The 27319-nt window shown below is 36.8% G+C and overlaps 1 protein-coding gene across 1 annotated transcript in view; it reads left to right on the forward strand.

Annotated features, from left to right (window-relative positions):
• Positions 1-27319, forward strand: part of LOC140157379 (calsyntenin-1-like) — a 258270-nt gene that overhangs the window by 33595 nt on the left and 197356 nt on the right. The window contains exon 3 of the mRNA XM_072180555.1: positions 19504-19712. Coding sequence (XP_072036656.1) covers positions 19504-19712 — 209 coding nt within the window. The remainder of the gene's footprint in view (positions 1-19503; positions 19713-27319) is intronic.

Below are 27319 nucleotides of genomic sequence, written 5' to 3' on the forward strand. Positions count from 1 at the left end.
TGACATAGAATCTGCATTCCGCTTACTGCCTATTCACCCTGATGATTTTAGTTTATTAGGTATGAAAGTAGAATCCGATTTTTTGTAGACAAAGCGCTTCCCATGGGGGCGCCATGCTCACCCTCCTTGTTTGAAAAATTCTCAACCTTTATTGAATGGGTCATAAGAAAAGAAGCAGGGTCAAATAGAATAATACATTATGCTGATGACTATATGGTCTGTGGCGATGCAGACGACTCAAGCGCACATTCATGCAAACGCTTGGTCGAGTGTCTGGAAAACGTATGCACAAAACTGGGGGTACCGCTGGCTTTAGAAAAATCAGTGGGCCCCTCGACAAAATTGGTTTTCTTAGGCCTAGAAATAGATTCCATTCGTCAACTAGTGACGGTACCAAAGGAAAAAATGGGTCCTATATTAGAGAAAATCGACAAGGCTTTAAAATCAGAGAAAGTTACATTGAGGGAGTTACAATCCCTAGTAGGATCATTATCATTCATTTGCAGGGCAGTAACACCAGGGCGGGCCTTCCTTAGACGTTTGATAGATCTCCAATGCGGGGTAAAAGAGGCATGGTACAAAATTAGGCTAACAATAGGAGCTAAAGCAGATTTAAGGATGTGGCTTGTGTTTTTAAGAAACTTTAATGGCTCCGCAATTTTCATGGATCAAATGTGGCTAGGCAATCAGGATATTCAACTATTTACAGACGCTAGTGGCGCAGTAGGATTCGGGGGCTTTTTTGAAGGAAAATGGTTCCAAGGTAAATGGCCCAATGCGCAGTATGCGAAAGAACACTCAATAGCATGGTTAGAGTTTTTCCCGATAGTAATAGCCATTATACTGTGGGGTAACCAGCTAAAGGGGAAGCGTATTGTTTTGAGGTGTGATAATATAGCTGTTGTCGCCATAATTAACAAACAGACCTCAAAATGCCCCCACATCATGAGATTAGTCAGATTTTTTGTATTGCAATGTTTGAAAAATAATTTGACATTTGCGGCCAAACACGTACCAGGTGTAGAGAATAATATAGCGGATGCATTATCCCGCTTTTCAGATGGGGAGATTCAGGCAAGAAGCGCCAGGAGCCGAGAAAGAAGGGTTGGCAGTTCCTCAATTTGCATGGAACATCTAGAGAAATAAACAGATTGGTCAACAATTCTGTTGCAAAATCTACTCACAAGGCGTACAGAAGAAGTGTAGAAAAATTCATAATATTTAGAAGGAAATTTGGGATGGGCAATAATTGGCCAGCAACAAGTAAACAGGTGGCAGCCTTTATTGCAAATCTATCCTTAGAAGGGTTGGCAGCATCCTCGATATGTGTACAAATATCGGGGATCTCATTCGTCCACAAAATAAATGGGTGGACGGACCCTTCAGATAATTTTTTAGTCCATAAGTTGAAAGAGGGGTGTAGACGTCAAAATAGGGGGAGCGATGCCAGATGTCCTATGACGATACCCATTTTACTGGCGGTGTCCCAAGTATTGCAAGCAATATGCCAGAATTTTTATGAGGCAGCATTATTTAAGGCAGCTTTCCTTTTGGCCTTTTTTGGGTTTTTAAGGGTGGGAGAAATGACTAAAACCCCTAATGTAGATGTAACACATATTGTTAGTGTCAGGGATGTACAGTTAAAATTAGGCACCCAAAAGAAACTTTCAGTATGTATCAGATTTTCAAAAAAGGATCAGAATGGGCAGGGTGAAATCATTGAGTTGCAAAAGGGAGTACTCGTGGATCTTTGTCCAGTAGACGCAATGGACAAATTCTTGAAGATAAGACCCAAAATAGAAGGGCCTTTGTTCATTCATTTTAATAGTAAACCCATGACATCAGGACAGTTTACAGCAGTGCTGCGCAAAGCATTGACAGTCATTGGACTTAATCCAGCAAATTTCAGCGCGCACAGTTTCCGGATAGGCGCTGCGACGACAGCAGCAGCTAGAGGTATATCAATGGAGGTAATTAAGGAAATGGGACGCTGGCGATCGCAAAGTGTAAGGACATACATTAGACCAACTCGGACCATTCAAGTACCATTAATGGAAGAAACAGGATCAGAAATGTAGAAATAATAGAACAAGGGAGAGGGTAAATTCTGTAAGATATCGATTGCTGTTTTTTTCTCTTTTCTTTAATTTATTCAGAAGTGGCATCAACTTGGGTAGTCGGCGACTCAATTGTGAAATGGGCCAGTGGTCGAATGGGTTGGTTTACCAGCTACAAGGGGCGGTGACACATGGTGGTATGGAGTTAGCGGAGGTCGGTTAGCAGACTTAAAACACCGCTTGGAGCACATCATGCTCAAAAATCCACGCCCGGGCGCAGTAATCATACATTTGGGAACAAATGATATTTTTACAGATAGCTGGGGCAACATCAGAAGACGATCTATGAAGATTTATGGCGCCAGGAACATGCTTCCTGGTGTAAAAATCGCCTGGTCTGATGTTCTACCACGTATGTTTTACTACGGTGAAACCAGACGGGGAGCTGGAAATAGTATAAGACGCAAGCTAAACCGTTACGCGCATCTTGTGTGTAGGGGTCTAGAAAATACTTACGTAATCAGACATGACTTCTTGTTTCCGGCCTTCAGCTACCATCTATTTAGATATGATGGGCTCCATTTATCCAACCTGGGTATTGGCCAATTTTTACAGAACCTGGAAAACGGTATTGTCCATTTCAACCAGTTCCCAGGGGAGTTCATGTTCCCGCCAGAATGTCAGGATTTTTAAGATCTAATGTCAAAACTTCATCATCATCAACCCCCTTGTAGCAATGGTAACCAGAAAAATAGTTTATCCAATGTTAGCAATACCTTGATAACGGGGGTTTGGGCAAGTCCCTAGATTAGGTCCTTGTTTGGCATCGCTCCTAACCCTTTTGGCAAACTATTCAAAATTATATTCAATATGTAATGTCCATTCCAAATTACGCTGTTTGGAAATTGATTTGGGTTGTCCCACTTCATGACAAAAGGCTAAACTTGGATTTAAGTGTCCGCTCCAAATTAGGCTGTTTGGAAATTGAATTGGGTTGTCCTAATTCGAAATGAGTAATGGTTAGGTCCAAGCCAAATTATGCTGTTTGGGAATTGAAGTGGGTCATCTCACTTCAGGACCGTAAATGGCATCAGATGATATAGCTGTCTGATTATGTAAAAGGGTATCAGATGATATTGCTGTCTGATACATATATGATTTCAATGATTGATATATATTGCTTTTAAAGAATAAGCCAGAGGATATAGCTGTCTGAGGCGCTAATGAATTTGAATTTATATCTATTTAAAATATCAGATGATATAGCTGTCTGAATTGATATTAAAAGCATAAAGTTACACAGTTGATTTCCTGTCAACTGTGTATACTCAGATGATATAGCTGTCTGAATTGATATTAAAAGCATAAAGTTACACAGTTGATTTCCTGTCAACTGTGTATACTCAGATAATACAGACGTCTGAGGTGATATTGAAAGTATGAAGAAATATAATTACAGTTGATTTTCTGTCAACTGTCTATATATAGATAAATTATGAGAAGTTCATTGAACTTGATATTTAAAAATACAAATTGGCCCAGATGATATAGCTGTCTGAGGCGCAAAAAATCTCAGATGATGTCGCTGTCTGAAAGTATTAAGAAAAATAAATTACAGTTGATTTTCTGTCAACTGTCCACATTGAAAATAAATAAGAAAAATCGGATGGTATCAATCCAGCGATTGCAAAAAATTTTTCCTGCGTGTCGCTTGTCGTTATTGCTTCCATAGGACAATCGGGTTTTATTGAGGCAACTTCAGTAAAAACCAAAATTGTCATTGGTGCAATACATTCCCCGGCTTCCGAGTTTTAAAGGGTTTCCTTTGTTTGAGTTTGTTTTTGATCATAATAATGGGCGGAGCCACAGGAGAGGGTCGCGTGCCAAGAGCCAATCATAGACGGCTATTTGGGGGCGTGGACCCTCGCCTCAAATTTCAGTCCCGGAAAAATTCACAAGCTGTTTTGATACCGTCCGATGAGGTGATCAAATATTAAAAACCCACCCACCACTCCCAAGGATAGGGCTTCGTTCCTAACCCTTTTGGCAAACTATTCAAAATTATATTCAATATGTAATGTCCATTCCAAATTACGCTGTTTGGAAATTGATTTGGGTTGTCCCACTTCATGACAAAAAAGGCTAAACTTCGGATTTAAGTGTCCGCTTCCAAATTAGGCTGTTTGGAAATTGAATTGGGTTGTCCTAATTCGAAATGAGTAATGGTTAGGTCCAAGCCAAATTATGCTGTTTGGGAATTGAAGTGGGTCATCTCACTTCAGGACCGTAAATGGCATCAGATGATATAGCTGTCTGATTGCGTAAAAAGGGTATCAGATGATATTGCTGTCTGATACATATATGATTTCAATGATTGATATATATTGCTTTTAAAGAATAAGCCAGAGGATATAGCTGTCTGAGGCGCTAATGAATTTGAATTTATATCTATTTAAAATATCAGATGATATAGCTGTCTGAATTGATATTAAAAGCATAAAGTTACACAGTTGATTTCCTGTCAACTGTGTATACTCAGATGATATAGCTGTCTGAATTGATATTAAAAGCATAAAGTTACACAGTTGATTTCCTGTCAACTGTGTATACTCAGATAAGACAGCCGGTTGAGGTGATATTGAAAGTATGAAGAAATATAATTACAGTTGATTTTCTGTCAACTGTCTATATATAGATAAATTATGAGAAGTTCATTGAACTTGATATTTAAAAAATACAAATTGGCCCAGATGATATAGCTGTCTGAGGCGCAAAAAATCTCAGATGATGTCGCTGTCTGAAAGTATTAAGAAAAATAAATTACAGTTGATTTTCTGTCAACTGTCCACATTGAAAATAAATAAGAAAAATCGGATGGTATCAATCCAGCGATTGCAAAAAATTTTTCCTGCGTGTCGTTGTCGTTATTGCTTCCATAGGACAATGTGAAATCTCTATAGAAGTACGATCCAGGTCTTTATGCCTATTCTTTGAATAATCAATGGTGCGATGCAGAGATAAGTGTACGTCTAGTGCAGGGCAATACATTCAAAAATCGTTTTTACGTATTGCTATGGTAATTAATCCTGTTACATCACTACTTCTACGGCGAATACTTATGCTGAGATACACTCTAAAAAATCTTTATTTTCCTTTGTAGTTTATTTGATTCTTGCATGTACAAATAAAAATTGAGACAAAAATTATATTAGCTGTATAATTATTTTAAAAATAAATTGACTGATCTCTGTGGAGCCTCCTATTGAAACCAAGAGATCATATGAAATGTCATCATCATAATGTTTTTTATTGGGAGGATCCGAGGATATTATTTTGCCATGATAATAATAAGCATACAAGACATGCATTAGATTGGGCTGTTCCATTTAAAATCCACACTACCCCTGTGGAAGATTTTGGAAATATCTTCCACAGGGGAGTATGAATTTTAAATGGAATGAACACATTAGCAGTTCCATTTGAAACTCACCCTCCGTCATTGGAAGATTGAGGTTGAATCTTTCTCAGAGGGTGTATGAAATTCAAATGGAGCCGCCTAATGTGGTCATTACATTAGAAATTTATGTTCCCTCTGTGGAAGATATTTCCAAAATCTTCCATAGTGGGAGTGAGGATTTTAAATGGAATAGCCCATTTCTGGTTGACCCGTATATAATGCTCACAGCATAATACGCTCATTGAAAATGATGTATAGCTTTGGACTTTGTTTGGTTAGATGCTGTGTGTTTCCATAGGCAAACCATGCGTGCATGGAACGTGATATTATGAAGCACAACCTGTGTCGGCGATGTTAATTTGGGATGATGAAATAGTAACATGAATACAACTGGACATGAAGTTGCAAATTTAATGAAGAAAAATCAGGCAGTTAGGTGGAAAATTGGTGGTAAATTGGTTCAATAGACAGGGGAGGTTATTCAAAACATACAGACTGTTATTTGGCATTATTTAATCTCTATTGCACGCCAATATGTGACACATTCTAGCAAAATCTATTGCTGTTGGATTTTGACCTTTGATTTTCATATAAATATTATTAAATTATACATTTTAATTGCTACTGTTGCTGAAATTGTAATGAAATTGAACATTAGAAATCATCAGAAAAGGGATACTTGTTAGCCACACTGTAAGAAGCAGTGTTTTAATTTTGAGAATTTTGGTTGGACTCTTGATTCCTAGATTATGAATTTAAATAAAGTTTGCATTTACAAAGTTGAACTAACACTGCAGTGAGTTTCTTGATTTAAGAAATTAAGTCATTTAAAAAAATGCTGACTGGTTATGAGTAATCTTACTTAATAAATAATTCATGAAATCAAGTAGCAAAATAATATAATTTATACATATTGAAATTAATTTTCTGGCAATCCTATTTCACCTGACAAATGGATTTGATAAATGTTTACATAATAATATAATTTATTCCATTTGTAAAAACATCTTGCCATAATACCTAAGGCATGAAAAAAGGTACAAATATGATCAACATGCTTTAAGTCAAATCCATTGTTTTTACATTTCTATTTACATGCAGTATACAGTGGGGGCGTATTGTCAAGATTTAGATATAACACAACCCAAAGGAAATTTCATTTGAAAACCGACATAACTCGGTTGTCTATATCGTTTTCATGTTCTGATAAAATGCCACTGATATGACTATCTTGAGTAGGTAAGACTAGATCACATATCATACTATCCGCTATGAAGGATTTAGTATAGTCTTATGATGCATGCAGTATCCATGTCACTTCAAGGTCCAAAGAAAACCACCTCAGGGAGAATTTATATGAAAACCTACATAGTACTTCTTCTATTGCTTTTTAATAGAAAGTTCATATTCAAACAACATAAGATTGATATGTCTATCTAGTTTTGTTTAGGCAGAATGTGTAAGGCTGTTGGCATTTGTCTAGATTTGAACTATTTATAGTAAGCAAAGTACTTTGTAATCAATTTTTATGAGATATGTAATATTTTGTTTATGCTGTCTACTGAAGATAGCATATGTTTGATATACCGATATTTTATTATGAGTAATATTATGTTTATGGTCTACTGAAGATAGCATGTTTAATGAGTAATATTATGTTTATGCTGTCTACTGAAGATAGCATATGTTTAATGAGATATGTGATAGTTTCTTTATGCTGTCTACTGAAGATAGCATAAATTATGTTTAATGAGATATAATGCTATCTACTGAAGATAGCATATGTGACGAAAGGAGACACTCTTGGACAGGATCGTAAGGGGAGAAATAACAAAGAATCTGCTCGGGGCAATTTTTTCACAATTTGGGTTTGTTGCAAATTTGTGATGTTTAAAATGTTGGCTGGTAGTTTCAGACCAGAAAATAACTGGCATTGTGTATTTTGTGAGACATTTTTCAAGGTAATTCCTACTCTCAACATTGTCAATAATATTTTAAAAGGCCGATATCTCAATTAATTATACCATAACTTACGAACTCAATATCTTCACTTAGGAATGTCCGATTTCATTGGGGAAAATGGCGTTGTGGAGCAAAATATCTCTATATTTAAGTTATGTAAAACACTCAAAAATTGATAACCTGCCCAAAAGTCTCTCTTTTTGATATACCACGTCACATTATGTTTAAAGGTGAACCTCATTGAAAATAAAATTATATATCAATGGAAAGCTTATGATGTCAGGATATTAAAATTATTTTTCCGATTTTTTGATGGCCAATAAAGCTGAAAAATTAAAAAAATGATTGAATTTTTGGTCTTTTTCAAGGCGCCCAAAAAGCACCCAAATCAATCGTCTATGATCTTGGGTATGCTCGTGACGTAAGCTCAGGGTTTGCAGTCACGTGATCTTACTCGGAACGTGTAAACAAGACTTGCTTCCTGTACTTTGCAAGCTGCCCGGCAAGTCTGATTTTCACAATAAAGCTTGAAATTAGAGGAATCTTCAAGTTGCTGGTTCCTTCTATATATATTAGAAATAATAGAATTATTGTCAACACATAAATTTTCCGTAAATTTTGACAAAATTAGTCATAACTGGCTGGGTATAACTGGGTAATTGAGTTTGAATTTCGCTGGGATCAATCCCATGCGCAAATGCTTGCTGCTACCGATGTCATGGACTGAATAAACATGATCGAATAACAAATGAAATACTTGTTTGTGACATTCCCTATATATTCTTGATTCATTGTAAAATGTCTGATTAAAAAAATATTGTCTTGCAGTAATCCAAAAATTCATAAAAAAACGCCGATTTCATCAAATCCAGCCCATATAAAGGTTGTCATATTTAGCGTATTGCGGTAATCCATTCTTTCCACACAATCGCGATTGAAAGAAACAGATACTGGGCAGATACTTTATTATAAAATAAATACAATTTAGGCTTAGTAGACCGTTATTTGATGGAATTCTGAAATCTGAATAAAATTAAAATATTGTCACTTGTGTCATGATTCTTTAATGATAGTACAATCAGTGTATGGTACTGAAAAAGTGAAACATTCATGTTTTATGGATTACCGAACACGATGCGTAAATTGCTGCTGAAGTGCAGGGACGGATATGCACAAACACAGCGACTCGCTTCGGGCTTCGTCCTCTGTGTTTCATGGGGTGTTTCAGCAAATTTGATAAATCGTTCCCTTATATATGGAACATTTACAGGAATAAATTTTGCTGATGAAGTAGCAATAAGTTGGAAATATCAGAATGTGAATATCAAATTGGTCATTTTGTCTGCAAGTACAGTACAGTCGCAGATACCAAACACTTGGCGTAGTGAGACTCAGTCAGTCACTGAGCTCATCCCGTATGTATCTATATACGAAGTTCGCCTATCATACATGACCGTTGTAAAGCTAAGAAATAATTAAAAAAATCCTGTACATGTACCTTATTCTATTCCTTCATTTTCTCATTGTGATAAGTTCATCTCAACATGGTGTGACGATCTGAACTGGTAGCACTAGCAGTTATTTTTTTGTAATCTGTTTTCATTCCGGTTCTTCGCTAATCTTCGCTCTTCGTTTTACTGTAATATTCCCTATGCATATCGAGAAATGCTAGGCCTATCCCAAATCACACGCCAGCACTTTCCCCATTTTTAAATCCACACACTTTATTCAGGAACATCATTCTTAATTTGATCATGATATTTCCTTCATATTATTCTTATTTTATTGAAGATATTTTTCATGTAAAGTAAGTTGACAATAACTGAATTGCAGCATTGGCCCGATGCATGCCACAGTAATACACGGACATTGTGTTTACAATCAAACCCGAAGTAACTGTGTGTCCCTGGGCTGATCGTCATCAACGAAAAGCGCCAATTTGAACGATTTCGTTTTGTAATTTAGGGGGTGCCAAAATCCAATCTTTGCATGGAGATTATGTCTAGCCTGGTACGCTATGCAAATAAAAAATATTCTTTTCTGCATCCTGACATCATAAGCTTTCCATTGATATATAACTTTATTTTCAATGAGGTTCACCTTTAATGAGATATGTAATAGTTTGTGTATGCTGTCTACTGAAGATAGCATATGTTTATTGAGATATTTTGTTTATGTTGTCTACTGAAGATAGCATATGTTTAATGAGATATGTGATAGTTTCTTTATGCTGTCTACTGCAGATAGCATAAATTATGTTTAATGAGATATTTAATAATTTGTTTATGCTGTCTACTGAAGATAGCATATGTGACGAAAGGAGACACTCTTGGGCGGGATCGTAAGTGGAGAAATAACAAAGAATCTGCCCGCCATGCCCGGGGGCAATTTTTTCACAATTTGGGTTTGTTGCAAATTTATGATGTTTAAAATGTTGTCTGATAGTTTCAGACCGGAAAATAACTGGCATCATGTATTTTTGAGACATTTTTCAAGGTAATTCCTACTCTCAACATTGTCAATAATATTTTTAAAGGCCGATATCTCAATTAATTATACCATAACTTACGAACTCAATATCTTCACTTAGGAATGTCCGATTTCATTGGGGAAAATGGAGTTGTGGAGCAAAATATCTCTATATTTAAGTTATGTAAAACACTCAAAAATTGATAACCTGCCCAAAAGTGTCTCTTTTTGATATACCACGTCACATTATGTTTAATGAGATATGTAATAGTTTGTGTATGCTGTCTACTGAAGATAGCATATGTTTATTGAGATATTTTGTTTATGCTGTCTACTGAAGATAGCATATGTTTAATAAGATATTTTGTTTATGCTGTCTACTGAAGATAGCTGTCTACTGAAGATAGCTGTCTACTGAATCAAGCTGTGTAGTCCTGGCTGAATATATCACCATGTATATTGTGAATAATTCAGAACCCTTGTACACGATGACATCAAAAGGAATCAAGCTACGTAGTCCTGGCTGGCTATATACCATGTATACACCATGTTTATTGTGAATAATTGAGAATACAGTTGTGAACACTGAACACTTGCTGTTTTATGCAATGAATGTGGTCAGATTTTGGTAGTCATAGCTTTTGGTACTGGGGGCCTGGGGGGGGGGTTAAATGTGTAAATTATATAGTTACCAATATTCTTTTTATCTCTAGAATAGTTCTTCAAGTAGTCCCATGTGAGCTATTCATCTAAAAATATAGCCTAAATAACAAAAGCTTGATTTTGCTTTATCATTTTGAGAATTCATGAGTTTTCAGTTTAGAGACTCAGTAGAGATATTGTATCTGTTTACCGTGGAAACCAAAAGAGCAAAAATAAATCACGGCCTTTAGGATATGTTGCAGGTTAACCAGATGGTACTTCTATCCTGAAGGTGGTATTGTTAGTTTAACAAATCAAATTTCTACTTTTTTTTGTTGAGAAAATTGAATATGCCACAAGATTGCAAGAACTTTATATCACATGTCTTTCTTGCACATACAAAAGCCATAATTGCACGACATTTAATTGCCTCAAATTAAATTAACTTTTGAACATGAATGAATCAATATTGATCGAATATGATGTTGCAAAAAATGACTACATATCAACTCATGAAAAGTATTGATGCTGGTGTCATTTATTTTCAGTATTACCATTATGCTGGTATTTGCTAAAATAATCAATCATCTGTTGACTTAAGTTTCGAAGTCTATTCTGTTATAAATTTCACGGAAGGCAAGATTTTGATTTTTTTAAACCATGTAAAAACTGATTATTTAGTACACTGTTATTTTGATTTATGAAATCTTGAAAACACATGCAAGAGGTAAACAAAATATGTGGTGTGATCAAGCAAAATCAGTCTGAAGTCAGTTATTTTCAGTTTCGTATTGGATTGTAACAAGCATTTGCAAAGCTACGTTTTGCAGAAACTCCCATTGAATTTGGATAACCTTTCCAAAACAATAGGCTGACTTTATCTCAAAATCAATATTTCCAACTTCCGACTGATTGTGGTTGATCACATCACATATATATTGAGCTATTCCATTTGAAATTCATGTATATACCCTCTATGGAATTACCTTAATCTTCCACACAGGGAGTGTGAATTTCAAACGGAAATCACAAAAGCAAATCCATGTTTTGATAACATATTACATTTTCAAGGTATTTCACAGCTCTTCAGCAGATGGTTGAAATTTTGGTCCTGATAAAAAATTAGGTAAGGTGCATTGGGCTATTCCATTTCAAATCCACACTCTCCCATGGAAGATTTTGGAAATATCTTTCACAGAGGGAGTATGAATTTCAAATGGAATGAACACATTAGGCAACTCCATTTGAATTTTGTACACCCTCTGACTGAATCATCCACTGAGGGAGGGGGAGTTACAAATGGAGCTACTAATGTGTTCATTCCATTTGAAATCCATACTCCCCTAGTGCAGATATTTACAAAAAGAGAGTGTGTATTTTCAATTGAATAGCCCATTTAGAGGATTCAACAAGTGTCTCACATAGCAATTCATCAAAGTACCTTGAAAATGTTTTCCCACTAGTTCTCTATGTTACCGGCACATAATTAATTTATATACCTAACTTGGGTAGATTTAAGCTTGAAGCTTCCATGGTAACATAATATGATTAATACGCCAAACTGAAACTTGTTTCGGTATTGATGACTGAACTCTTTTATGTTTTTACACGATATTCCTTTGGGGTTTACAGTGATATCACCTCTTGTGTATTTCTATGATTTCAGGAAGTTTTAAAATTTCAAATTGCCAATCGTTACTATCAGATTTGGTACAATTATCATCAAGAGAGTTGTAAAGGAAGAAGTGTTCAGTAGGAGGAAAAAAGGCCAAGTAGAGTGAAATTGAGTTAATCACAAGAGCTGGCTCTGTAGGGATTTGTTGCTGTGATGATGGAATAGTAAATGTTGCATTACTGTACACTATGGACCACGATGGCCTCATCCCAATGGCATAGTTCACCAAACTCAATTAAACAATCATTGTGCAAAATGTGACCTCAAGTTGCAGAGTATGAGTTTTTGTACCCATATTTTCTAAGGTCAATCAATGAATATACAAATGTATTGGGTTTAAGAACTGTGCCCTGATAGATGAACATGTCGTGGATCCTAGTTGCTAAATACAGTGGGATATGTCAGTGTTCAGTAGGTGGATATTGGAGATTATGGGATACTTTAGATCACAATAGGGTGATAGGTAAGAACATAGCATGAGCTGGCTGATTATACTTCATCTGCCACAAGCAGTATTGCCAGATTTGACACCTAATTGGGAGCAGGGAGTTATGTCTGAAAAAGGATTATGGCATTTTGGATACATAATATTTTGGCTGGATTCTCATATTTTTGGAGAGAAAAATTCCCAGTGTTTTTTCTGTTGATATCAGCAATACAACTGCATTATGAAATGGCAATGTTTAGCCGCTACATTCAACTGAATTCAACATGTATTGAAAACACATAAGTTCGAGGCATGACAAATTATGCTCACGCGTAACGTGTATGCATGTTTCTGTTAACTTGTGTTCGCATTATATATACTACTGGAAAAGTGCGGATTCATCACCGATTAACAACGTTTGTCTCCTGTAGAAACAGCATTTTAAAACTAGTGTAGTTTCTAATCATTGAGTGAGCTTCAAAAGCAAAGGTGATGAATATAAGCAAACACAAACAGATTACTTGAGCACATTTACTACATTTCAACTTGACATTAATTGTGTCTAGAAGACAACAGAATCCCTGTCTTAATTGAGGAAACTAGAGCAGCAAATTGGGGTGTGATCATGCAAAATGAAGCAGTTGTCTCACATTGATTTTGAGATAAAATGTCAGTATTTGTTCAACTTGTTTGGCGTATTCATGTTTTTCTTCAACAAGTAAATGCAGATCATATCTCAAGATTTTGAGCATATAGCCTGTTTAAGGTTATACTAAACTTTGTAATGATCGATCCAGAATGAGACTGCATGTAGCCCCTTTAAAATTATCTATTTCTGGAAATAAATATCGTAGAGAGAAAACGCAAACTACGTCTAAAAGCTGAAAGTGTAAGGGTTATTATTATGCTTGAATTTTCCACTTGGCTCAAAAAGAAATGTACTTTTCAAACATTTCAATTTTTTTCAATATCCGACATCAAGATTTTTGGGAACACGGCCATAATTTCTCAGTGGAAGTGGCGATTTTGTTGGGAACTACGACGACATTACAAACAAGTCAATAAAAGAATGTGCATATTCATTCTTGATATTGCTTGTCTCGATTTGTTTTAGTAAGCTTACATGTTGGCGAATTTGAAGTAAAATGGCCTCCACTTGTATGTCGTTTTGTAACCAGTAATAACAATTCCGTGCACGATTTCATAGACAAAATTCTGACCTACATTATTTCTATAAACCCTCTTCTATATGCAGGTGCTATTTAAATTTTTTTTTCGATAGCAGAAAATTGAGATATTTGCTATTTTTCCGACTCGCTGCTGTCAAATTGTCTAGTTTCGCGATAAAAAGATACAGCGAAATCAATTTTTTTTTAGAACCATTTCACCTCGTTTGCTCGTGCTTTGAAGTACAAACTTCAAAATTGATATAGTGATTCTATATTTCAAGCTGCGTCATACTGTGTTTTTCTTACCTCTGATTGTCGCTGCTCAAGGCCAAAATTCAAATTTTTGGACAAAAGTGACACTCTCATTTTTTTAAACACGCTGTTTACGTGATCGACAGGCTCTATTTGCCCGATAAAGTGGTGTTGCCGAGTTTGGATTTTAAAATATTTAGGTATTTTCTAGCTTAAAATCTAGCGCCAATGAACCTGGTGCATGGGGGGGGAAAATGTGTGGGGGGGGGTAGTTAGGGCGCGAAAAAAAATGTGCACATTTTCATGCTTGCTGCGCTTGCAACAGGTTTAAGGTATGGGTATGGAAATTGGGGATCCCAAAAATTGGCATATAGGCCTAGGCCTATGCAAAGGGGTGGGCACAGTTTTGGCAGGCCAAGGGGGAGGGGCCACAAAAATTTGGCAGTCCAGGGGGGTGCGGACAAGCGATTTTTGGCTGGCCGAGACGGGAGGCAAGCGATTTTTAGCGAGTCGCTTGGAAATTTTGGCTTATAATTAGTAGGCTAATAGGCCTACCGGTAGGCCTACTGATTGCACAGCCTTTCGAGAAAGCAATTTTTTGGCAAGCAAAGCAGGGGCCGGGGAGGAATAAATTTTGGCATGTCGAAAGGGAGGAAGAATGACTTTACCTAGCACACATTAAAGGGCATTTCGTGATCCACAACCTCATACAACCCCATAGGCCTCGTCCTTTCTCACAAGTTAAGATTTTTATACCATTCATCCCGCTCTGGCCACATGTTTAGGCATTTTCACGCAGCTCAATTTGTTAAGCAATGGAAAATATTGCCAAATTTGAATTTCGTTTTAAAAGCCTACTCCCCATTAAAAAAAACCACTAATTTTGGGGATTAAAAAAGTTCTGTAAAATGAAACAAAAGGCTGCCTCAATCCTAATTAGGGCCTATTCATTTAAGGCCAGGCCTTCATTTCTGAAAATAGCGGGAGCTCAGTTAGTCACTGTACTCAGGAGCTTGACAAGGAGCTCAATTATATAATATCAATATTAAACCATAGGAGCAGCTCAATAAATGCCATTGGTAAAATTATTAGGCCTACGATATTTTATTTGACTGTGATCCTATATACACTGTATATACCTTTAAAATTTCTAAAATTGGTGGAATTGAACAAGCTCTAAATTTCTCATCGTCCAGCATAACCAAGGGCAACTGGGGTGGGTGGGAAAGCCCCCTAGCTATGGCCATACCCGTAGTGGCGGAACCAGAATTTTTTCACGGGGCATGGGGGGAAGTGAATTTGAGGCGGGCACTTGAAATCATCATTTTGCACTAAATTGCATAAAAAGTGGAAAATTACATAATTGTGGGGATTTTGCCTAAAAACTGGGTGGGAAAGAAAAAAATATTGGTGGAAATACTGCCCCCCCTAAGCGGCGCCACTGCATATCCATCCATGATGCTAGAATGACGGAAGTTCTGGCGCTGCGGAAATTCAATTTCAATATCACGAGTTTTTATCAGGGATTTTACCAAGGGAAGGCGATAGGTGTAGGATTTTGCTGATATACCAGGCAACCCGAGAAAGGAACTGAGGTGTGGCTAAATAAGGGAGTGTTCATTATAAATATTTTCCATTATCATACTTTCGGCCGAGAGCATAATTATTTGAAGCGTACATTGAAAGAGAAACGCACATGTCTCTGATTAGCTCGGGGATTAACTCTGCGCGCTGCGTGCTGGCCTGTTGTTGTCCCGGGTTGTTGTCGAGTGGAAATGGAAAATTTATGAATGAACTTCCGCAACTTTGCAACATCATCACGCAGCGGCGTAGCTGGGATTTTTTGAGGGGCCCAAATCCACCAAATTTCCCACTGGGGGCGGGGGCCCAAATAGACAATTTTTGCCAGGCTTATTGATAATAATCGTATATGGTAGGCCTATTGAGCTGTATTGCATATCGTTTGGATTCCCCATCTCTCTCCCGGGATCTCTCTGCCCTCCTCTCACCCTCTCTTTTTCCCTTCCCCCCCCTCTTTCCCTCTTTTTTCCTTGCACTAGGGGCGGGGGGCCCAAATAGGCAATTTTGCAATGCCCCCCCCGGGCAGCTACGCTACTGTCATCACGGTAGACATCTGCGGTAGCCTACAACTACAAGAAAGGTTTACAGACAAATATAGGCCTAGTAGGCCTAAAATGTTATATTTTTATATTTTCTGGTGGACTCGCGGAGAATATCATGTCATGGAGGCCCCGGCGCTGGGTTGGGGGGGGGGGGGGTCTCAAGGCATTTTGGTATGCCTACCCATGCTTGATTCCGGGAGGTTTTTTAGCAGGCCCGACCATTTTTTTTATAACACCTCGGGCGGGTCTCTTCAAAACATTTGTACCAAGGATCAAAGTCACCCACATTTGGCCTAATTTGGCGCTTTTTAAGGGCACTTTTGCCAAAATGCGCCCAAAAGTTGGTCTTCGCTGTAAACCCACCCATCATAGTCGTTGAAAAGGTAGGCCTACTCCAAAACTGTGGCACATCCACGAACCCGAGGGAGAGACCTCCGCGGTAAAAACACACCTCTAAGCGGGACCAGATTTATAATTTAAAATAGGCCTACATTTTGGAAGCCAGTCATCACGACAAAACGGGCCATGGTAGTGTTAATGGTATTAACACTTTGATTTTAGGCTTAAATGATGAGTGTAGGCCTATAAATTGCAAATTTGCACACACACCGGGGGAACCTTCTCAAGTTGGTTTGGGTAAGGATGTGAGGCTGTGACTCCGAAAAACTACGGTACGATTTTAAACCAAATTTGAATAAAACAGACCCAAAATTGTATCAACTTTTGGACTGAAAGTTTTCGCAAATATTTACTTTTTCGAGAAAATCATTGAAAAATACCATTCTTAAACCTAATTTTCAAGACACTGAGGGTCAATAAAATCATGGCTAAAAATGCAACAGAGTCTAAACTAAATGGCTGAAAATGCACCCCAAATATGCCGCACATCCCCACGACACCGTATTTCACCTTATAGATTTGGAAAATTGTCGCAATAAAATAGGCCCGAACTTATCCAAAATTATCCCCCGAAAAAAAATTTTTTGCAGGTGAGGTTGGAGTCTTATTATTTTTATTCTCAGAGAGGATAGGGGTTGATATTTTTAGCAGGGTACAGTTTGTCTTGTTTTTGTTTTGTTTTTTGACGTTGAAGTTCCAGATTCTTTTTTTTCATATATTATTATTCATTTATTATTTATACCCTGTACGTGGGGAAAAAGACACACGACAGCTACAGAGAAGCCACGAAAAAACTCCTGTGAATTAAGTGCATGAAAATGCCCCAAAATGTGCCAACCAAACACCCGAACAGGAAGATAAAATAAAAAAACAAAACCAAAAACCCAGGAAATTTCCGAAATAAGTTTCAAATTCTTTGTCCCCACTAAAATATATTATGAACACTCCTTATGAAGTCTGCCCTCTTCCGGCTATTCTGGTAGTAGGCGTTGACAATTACTTTCATATTTTTGAAGCATGTTTGAACCCGATTTGTTCTCTATTCACATTTTTAACGTTGCAAGTAACATTTCAAGACCTATATTTGTGACAGGTATTTAATTATCTTGCTAGAGATGTGCCTAAAGTTGAAATTCAATATTTCGGATCGCAAAGATCGAGAGATATAAAGTTGCTGAATATCAGTTTAACACCATGGATCATATGGGCGCCTTATATGAGCGATTATGATAGCTAAGCAAAATGGCTGGGATACAGGTTGTATAAATACTACATGAATATTCATGAACTATACAGATTCCATTCTTCTCTAATAATAAAGATGTCAATCACTCTCCTAGACGACAGTTGCTTGGCGCTTGTAAACAAATCGAATAATAGTGCTTGACAAGAGCTAAAAAATAGGCTAAAAACACATTTTCACACATTTTTTCCTCGGATTTTTTATTTCACATGATAAGTAGACATATTTTCTTACGTATAAGGTAATAATATATTTTTTCTGTAGGTAAAGCCCTTCAACACTTTGTTTAACCTTAACGGGCACAAACATTAAAAGAAATATTAAATTGATTTTCCTTGCCCACAACCTCTATTTGTAAGGTGAAGGGTGTATTTATTTTATTCAACTATTGCTTCTGCTCCAATTGATAAGGAAGACAGACACTCAAGTTTCTTACAAGTTACTATAGTTTGTCTCATCTCAAGTTAAGAGTAATGCAATAATGTTGGATGTCGCAGTGACAGTTTCAAATCGTGCAGGCTAGCCTAATCCTGCGGGGAGTATATACACACATATAAAAGTTTGTTTTTTTTTGTACACTGGTGATGCAACTGCATAAACACACTGAAGGTACTTCCAACTTGAGACAAGACATGGTATAGGGTTGCATGACTAAATGGACTATAATTGTAGTTGTAAATAAATACATAAATAAAATAAATAAATTTTGGATTTATATAGCGCTTTTTTCCAGATCTTGGAGGATTCAAAGCACTGTAATTTCGATGCCATGGTGAATCATCAAAATCAGATCACATCAACCGAAGCCGGCGCAAACTGGTGAAGTAACTAATCACCAATTTTTGAAAGCAGGAGGAAACTGGAGATCCCGCAGAAATCCTGTGAGAGCAAACATGGATCGGGATAAACCAAGTGCATACGTCAGAACCCGGGACCTCAGTGGTGCAACTGCAATGTGAGGGAACAACCACTGCGCCAACCGGACAAAGTTGTGATTTTTAGCAGTAGCCTGGCCTTTTGACGATGACCTGGTGATGGTCGACTCACTATGGACCACAATGGCCTCATCTCAATGGCATAGTTCAATAACCTCAGTTAGACAATCATAGTGCAAAATTTGACCTCAAGTTGCAGAGTATAAGTTTTAGTACCCATATTTTCAAAGGTCATTTAATGAATGTACAAATGTATTGGGATTAAAGAACTGCGCCCCTGATAGATGAGTATGTTGTGGATCCTAGTGACTGTGTCCTCCAAAAGATGAGGAGGGAAATAGTAACATGATCGAATGCAGCTAGAAAACTCACAATTGATGTTGTAACGCTGTTCAATTACTTGTTGTCATGCTCCTATTATTATTATGTTCTGTTTCTTTCCAAAACTATTCAAATATAGCAAGTTCCATCGGTGTCATGAAATTTGTGTTTGTCATGTTTGTCTATACTTAACATTAGATCTGAACCAAAATTACTTTTGTCCACCGATCCGATATCTGATATTGATGTTCTGAATATCGACCAAGATCTGGTCTGATATTACCGATCCGGTCTGATAACCGATCCGATGATCAGTTCAGCCCTGCTGAACATACTGATTAACCTCTGTCTTTTTTTATCTTGCCTCTGCAGAACACAAGTGCACATAGTAATAACAGATGAGAACGATAATGCCCCACGCTTCTTAAAAAGCGCATATCAAGTTACAGTAGACGAGGGCGCTATTCTGGATAATATAGTGCAAGTGGAAGCTGTCGATGATGACTGTTCACCTGCATATAGCACTGTTTGTGGATATGAGATTACTACGCCAGATGTACCATTTACGGTGGATAAAGCCGGTAAGTGCAACACTCTGCAAAACATTATCCAGTACAACTGCTTGTTTATTTAGTTTTCTCAGGTAACATTTCAAAATGTATGACAGTGTTTCTCCGCTTTGTTTCTGTGACATCATCAGGCCCTTCTATAACCTCAGTAAGGACATGAAGTGGCATGAGCAAAACACATAAATGAGTATTGGTTTGAACTTGGGGAACATGCTAGGTTGTGCATATTTGCACATGTCGGCAATTTGAACCACTTTGTGTGTACATCAATAACTTGAACCATTTTTATGACAGAATTTGAGCCACTTTGTGTATATTGATGGACTAAATTATAATTCTGTTCAACTGGACTTACTGTTTTAGATGGCTATAGTATCGCACAGGTCACAGGTCAAGAATACAGAGTTAATTCAAGATCAGAAGGCCTGATGATGCGTCATGACGCGATACTGTAGCCATCTAAAACAATAAGTCCAGTTGAACAGAATAATAATTTAGTCCAATTATAATCACCTTCCTTGGTGATTGAAAATATTCATTTATATACATTGGCAAAATTATTTTGTATAATTGAATTTGAACCACTTCAGTACAAAATTTTGGCAAGTTAAACCATGAATGACAAAATTTGAACCACTTCGTACATTCATCGACAACATGAACACAATTTAAAAGACTTTTTGAATAACAGAATTTCAACCAGTTTTTGTTTACATTGGCAAATTGAACCATTTTATAAGGTAACATTTGAATTACTTTGTGTGCATACATTGACAACCATTTTGTATGAGGGAAGGAAATTAAACCACTCTGAGTACATCGGCAATATGAACCATTTTATATGACACAATTTGAAAGACCTTCAAACCATTTTGTAGGACAATTTGAACCATTTTATGACAAAATTTGAACCACTTTTATGTGTAGACATTGGCAAATGGAACTCTTTTGTGAACCATTTTGTAGTACAAAACCACTTGTACCATGTGTTCACTGAAAATGGTTAATTTCTTGAAAACATCGAACAACACAAGCAGGTTATTATCCTGGTGAGTGCAATGTCGGATAATAAAATGTGGATATCAATGAAGTAATAACATCTCACAATTTGAGGACAAACCAAGTAACACTTCACCACCATTGAAGTGGCTGTTACAGCGGCTTTGAGAATCACATTGAGAGATATTTCACCATACATAAAGTACAACCATACAAAAAACATAGTAGTCAAATCAATCTCTTTCACAGGTATCCAACGACACTTCAACAGCTTTCAATAAGCAACAGATGAATGTGTGGAACAAGTCGAGACATGAGAGCATTTTTGTACCATAATACTAAAGCACAACGTCATTTGTTTTACATGAGTAGTTCATTCGGAACAGCTAAAGTACTATTTGCACTAGCTGTAAAATTGTGTTTGTTGGTAAAACAGGCAATAAATATTCAATACAAAAGCAGCATTATATTCATGTCTAGGTGAATCTATCTCTAGTTTGAGGCAAATTTGAAATAAGTATGTGAGAAGTGACAATTCATTCATAGGGAAGGAAAAATGTGTGAAATGTTTGATGAAATGAAGATTATTTTATCGTAGCATAGTTGTGAAGAATCCAATTTTCTTGTCTTAATTGATTTTGTTGAAGGCCTCGCTCGGCAAACTAATCAATGGCTGCATACTGAATAACGTCATGTGTTTTCCTGTTTATTGTACACTGTATTATTGTACTTGTATTTATAATCCACCTTGCTTTATGAAATGAAAAAATGACCAGCAGCTTGTTTCATAACATGCAGCGATGCATTTTTTCAAATTTAATTAATGTCTTTTTGTGGAAGAGGCCATCGTTGGAATAGAAATATCTGCCAAATGAATCTGGCTGTCCTTGAAGTATATATAATGGTAACTGTGGAGTGTTATTGAGCTATTGATGGACATATATTGGACATGCGATAGTTTGGTCACGTTTAGTGCTATACAAGTATGTCCGGGACGAGATTGAATACGCGTGACTGTGACTTGGATGTTTTTTATCAGCAAGTCCATAAATGATATTTATATTTTGATGAATTTATAATACATATTTTTGACCTGTTTCCACACAAAACTAGAAAGTTCATATTGGCTGACCTAAATTTGAGATAAAGACCTTCAAAATGAAAACATAAAATTTGATTGAATTGACTTCCGTCCTTGAATTCAAGCAACACCATGTCCAGTGCCGTCAGATGGTAGCAAATATCTATGTCTATGTACAACTGATCAGTAACAAATAGTGACTTCTTCAAATATAATTTATTTGTTGCTGGGCCATTGATGATCTGAAAACCATGCTATGCAAGTGCCTCGGGTCATAGTCTTGAGATCATAATTGGCCTATAATTTTTAAAATAAAAGCCTCTGATGGCATTATATTTGTATATTAGCTGGGCTATGGACCAGGGCCCATTTCACAAAGACTGTGAGTATGCTCAAATCTTGCAGTATTACCCATCAAAGTCAGCATGCATTGCTGAGTACCGGTATACAGTGATACTGCCAAAGCCCCAGAGTCCAGTTATAGTGGGAGAACCGCCCTTGTTGGATCATATCCTTAGTATCCCCCTATTTATCTACCTTCTTAACCCCCTTAAGGGGGTACTACACCCATCACATTTTTTTTTTTGTTTTTTGCATTTTGTGAAGAAATGAGAAAAAAAAAATTGGTCAAAGTGGTATGCAAAATGAAGGGGGCAAATCTTCTCGTTCTATTGGTGGTATTGATAATAATGTAGCTTACATGCTTTTAATTGTACAAGCCAAAGAGAGGTACATGATGACCCCATCACAATTTTGATCATATTTGCAATTTCAGAACTGCTGACGTGAATCCACTTTACACACTTATTTATCAGCAATGGCAGACCCTAATAGTACCAAAATATTTTTTATTTTGGAAATGCATTAATTATGCACAGCTTTGAAAACACAAATATGCATCAATTTCATGTTATCAATGAAATTAAACTTATTTTCCCCTTCCAGTTGACAATGATATGCAAAATTTGTGTTCACAAGGCAGCACATTTGTTTCAGGTTTGATACGGTTGAAATTAAAGAACAGTCAAAACAGTCAATTTTCAGTATTACGTGAATTTTTGCTCAGTTTTCTGAGAAAATAGCAAAGCTTACAAAACACGATAATAATGTGAATCGGTATGTTCACAATGGTAAAACCTCAATATTAAACTGTTGGACACACCCTAAAACTTCATGTGTAGTAACGGTTTCGTCACTTACCTGTAGCGGTGTGTATTCCTTCCACTTTGAGAAAAAGATGAAAAATCCGTGTGAAACTTGGAACTGATAAAATCACTGCTCGCTTCGAAGATAATAATTGGCCTATAATTTTTAAAATAAAAGCCTCTGATGGCATTATATTTGTATATTAGCTGGGCTATGGACCAGGGCCCATTTCACAAAGACTGTGAGTATGCTCAAATCTTGCAGTATTACCCATCAAAGTCAGCATGCATTGCTGAGTACCGGTATACAGTGATACTGCCAAAGCCCCAGAGTCCAGTTATAGTGGGAGAACCGCCCTTGTTGGATCATATCCTTAGTATCCCCCTATTTATCTACCTTCTTAACCCCCTTAAGGGGGTACTACACCCATCACATTTTTTTGCGGGTTTTTGCATTTTGTGAAGAAATGAGAAAAAAAAAATTGGTCAAAGTGGTATGCAAAATGAAGGGGCAAATCTTCTCGTTCTATTGGTGGTATTGATAATAATGTAGCTTACATGCTTTTAATTGTACAAGCCAAAGAGAGGTACATGATGACCCCATCACAATTTTGATCATATTTGCAATTTCAGAACTGCTGACGTGAATCCACTTTACACACTTATTTATCAGCAATGGCAGACCCTAATAGTACCAAAATATTTTTTATTTTGGAAATGCATTAATTATGCACAGCTTTGAAAACACAAATATGCATCAATTTCATGTTATCAATGAAATTAAACTTATTTTCCCCCTTCCAGTTGACAATGATATGCAAAATTTGTGTTCACAAGGCAGCACATTTGTTTCAGGTTTGATACGGTTGAAATTAAAGAACAGTCAAAACAGTCAATTTTCAGTATTACGTGAATTTTTGCTCAGTTTTCTGAGAAAATAGCAAAGCTTACAAAACACGATAATAATGTGAATCGGTATGTTCACAATGGTAAAACCTCAATATTAAACTGTTGGACACACCCTAAAACTTCATGTGTAGTAACGGTTTCGTCACTTACCTGTAGCGTGTGTGTATTCCTTCCACTTTGAGAAAAAGATGAAAAATCCGTGTGAAACTTGGAACTGATAAAATCACTGCTCGCTTGAAGATAAGCCGGCGAAATCGACGCCATATTTTTATAATTGGTTTTGACCTTTGACTAAGGTTGCGCGATACTCGATACCGCGGATTCTCTGATACCGGTAGGCGTACGATACCGTACTTTACAGACATGACAGAATAGGCCTAAAGAATTATTTAATGGAAAAAATTGAAAAAAATATTAGAAAATTGAAAACAAATATTCTAATCTCTCATTCTCTATTAGCGACTTCAGGTAGCGAATAAATTGTGTGGTAGGTCTAGACTATCTCCAACTCTAGTGTGAGCTAGTGTGATGCAGAATCCCGGTGCAGAATTCACTGCTTTTATTGGAGTATAAATGATCCAGATCCAGATCTACGCAGCCCAGGCCCACCGCTAGGCCTAGGCCTACCGCGTTTTGAATAATCCAATGGATTGTCTATGGGATATGCACTCAGCAGCACATCATGGCGGGTATTGGCGGGGCATGTAGGCCTAAACGATAAAACATTTCAGGGTGTGTTTGTTATGTTATATTTATTACAATTAGGTAAAAATCCCGATTTTGAAAAATGTTACGGTGCTTTAAATAACAATTGTTTTCCTAATGAAGGCCTACGTATACATGTAACGTCACAAAACACTTTTCAGCTACCTACCGTATCATTCACATTTAGAAGTGTACCCGGTATAGAAACTAGTTTACGCTGAGGGATGATTTCATACAATTTTTAACAAAAAGGATTTCACACATCTGAGTTTTGGTGACCTTGAGCATTGTAAAGTGGCAATGTTCGATCCCAATCAAAGTAATTGCAAATCTTTTACAAAATATTTTCAGTACAAAAACACGGTTTAAAATATGTTACTGAAAGATTTGAAACTAGCCAATTGTAGGCCTATTGGTTTTGTTTACAATCAACACACAAATTGTGTTAATAATGTTTTAAACTTAAATTGTCAACAGAAAGAGTCAGCTGATCATCAGGTTTTATGTCTTCTTTTAACAAGAGTGGAAACAAAGGAACCCAAGAATGTGCAAAGTTATTGACTTCGCTAGCATCTTAAAATTAAACTCTGAGTCAAAAATAAGCTTTGTTTCATTAATTAAAAAGAAAGTTGTAAAGTTGTTGTATCTTGTTAGTAAAGTGAAGTTTGCTACTGTTTTTATTATTACCTGTGTTGCGATTCAAATCCCACAAAGAGTAAGCAAGTTCGTTATTAAATGTGGTAGGCCTCAGTACCCCCTCCCCCCCAACATACACATTGACTCATTTAAAGTGCGGATTAGGGGGCTGACGGCCCACCCCCCAAAAAAAAAAAAAAAAGAGAAGAGAAGGGAAGAAAGGAGAAAAGAGAAGAAAAATGAAGGAAAGGAGGAGAGAAACTAAATTGCACGTAATTGAGTAGGCCGATGTCTAAATAATCGCACAGTCGGGACGATTGGAAGTAGGTCCTATATAGGACTGCGATTATTTTCGGTATTGCTTGAAGGCGGGTCCTCGTCCTAAAAGCATGTGAAAATTACTGCGGGTCCGCCGATATGCAGGGCCCCTCACATTTTGCCACCAAAGTCAGTATTAAGACGGACTCCATACCGACTTCATCGATTTATGCATGCTTTAGTAAATTGCCAATCTCAAGTTTTGCAAATTGAGTTCGGGCCCTTTTTTCTGTTTAAAGCAATTGATTCAAATAGTAGTGTAAAAACAATGCACCGAATGGCTTCAATTCGACATTCATCTTGCCAATTTTTCAAACTTCTCAGGGGGGAACATCCCCCTCAGACTAACCCTTGCGTAAAAAATGCGTAGTGGATAAACATTTTCGCTCTTCTTCCAACATTTGCAAATTTAAGCCCTATGTTAACACAATTTGCGGTATAGGCTTACAGGGAAAACTTGTCCAAGGAAGGTTTCATGGACCATCATTTAACAAATTCGCGGCTTTTTGTGGCGCCCTCTACGGAGGGGCCACATATAGGCATGTACTTTGTGAAATCTTCTAATTTCAGTCTTGCTAGATTTACTCCTTAATTGTTTTGCTAAAATTATGCCCAGCTCAGAAATAAAACCACAATATGCAAGGATTTTATTTTATTATTGTTTTCTGATATGCACGGATAAAATGATGTGTGTATATTCTTTGTTTAAAATACAAAATTAATGGACTTATAAAAACACCAAATAACCCGTGACCTTTGTATGGTTTAAACCAGTTTACCGCCTCTTAGAACCCGATAGAGCGGTGACATTTGACCATTCTAATTATGTATGTTTTGAACATGTTTGCACATGAACTAGTTGTTTACAGTGTGAAGAATCTACAACATGCTCATCTATCAGGGCACAGTTCTTTAACCCCAATACATTTGTGCATTCATTGAATGACCTTTGAAAATGTGAGTACAAAAACTCATACTTTGCAAATTAAGGTCAAATTTTGCACTATGATTGTTTAATTGAGGTTATTGATAATATAGTGATTGCACACAGTGCACCTAATCCTAAACAAACACCAATTAATTATAGTTGACCAACACAACCACTGACCAAACATGAAATCACTAATGGTTTATGTGCTTGAATACAGCTCAGTATCTTTGTGGTGACTATCTCTGATAAAAAACAAAACATTAATTAACGAAAATCAACCCTGGTCAGCAGAGAAAGGAATAAATTTGGAAGACATGACTGTGTTGAAGGTCAGAAGTTAATTTGCAAAAATAATATTTATTGTAATATGCCTAACTGCTGGGATGGGTTCCTAGCAAGGTAAAGTGAAAGAAACCCCAATGGCTATTTTGTCTGTTTAAAATAGAGTTCTATGGCCGACTTAAAGTCATAATTATGACGTAATTTTGTTATTTATTAATTAATTTTAAGCAGAATTAATAACATAAAAATGGGCTGTGCCCGTTTCATGAAGAATAACGATCGATCTTACCCTTGATTTAACAGGCCTGTCAATTTCTTGGTATTGTTTGATATGAAAGGAGGGTATGATTGTTTTGTATTAGTTTAAGTATTTCCTAGCCTCTCTTAGCCACATGGTTGGCTACAAAAGACACAGAGTAGCCTATACCTTATAAACTGGCATGAGTGCGCCGACCCCAAGTTTTCAACATTTCAGGATTGTTTCTGGACGGAGGTCGGGTGAAAAAGCGAAATTACGTTTACATGACTTTGTCGAAATTAGTCGTGTGACAAGAATGAGTGTATAGATGACTAGGGGAAGCTTACTTATTTGTGTCTTCTAGTTATCCATCAT

This window comes from Amphiura filiformis, chromosome 7 (genome assembly GCF_039555335.1).
Source record: "Amphiura filiformis chromosome 7, Afil_fr2py, whole genome shotgun sequence".
In the NCBI taxonomy this organism is placed as follows: domain Eukaryota; kingdom Metazoa; phylum Echinodermata; class Ophiuroidea; order Amphilepidida; family Amphiuridae; genus Amphiura; species Amphiura filiformis.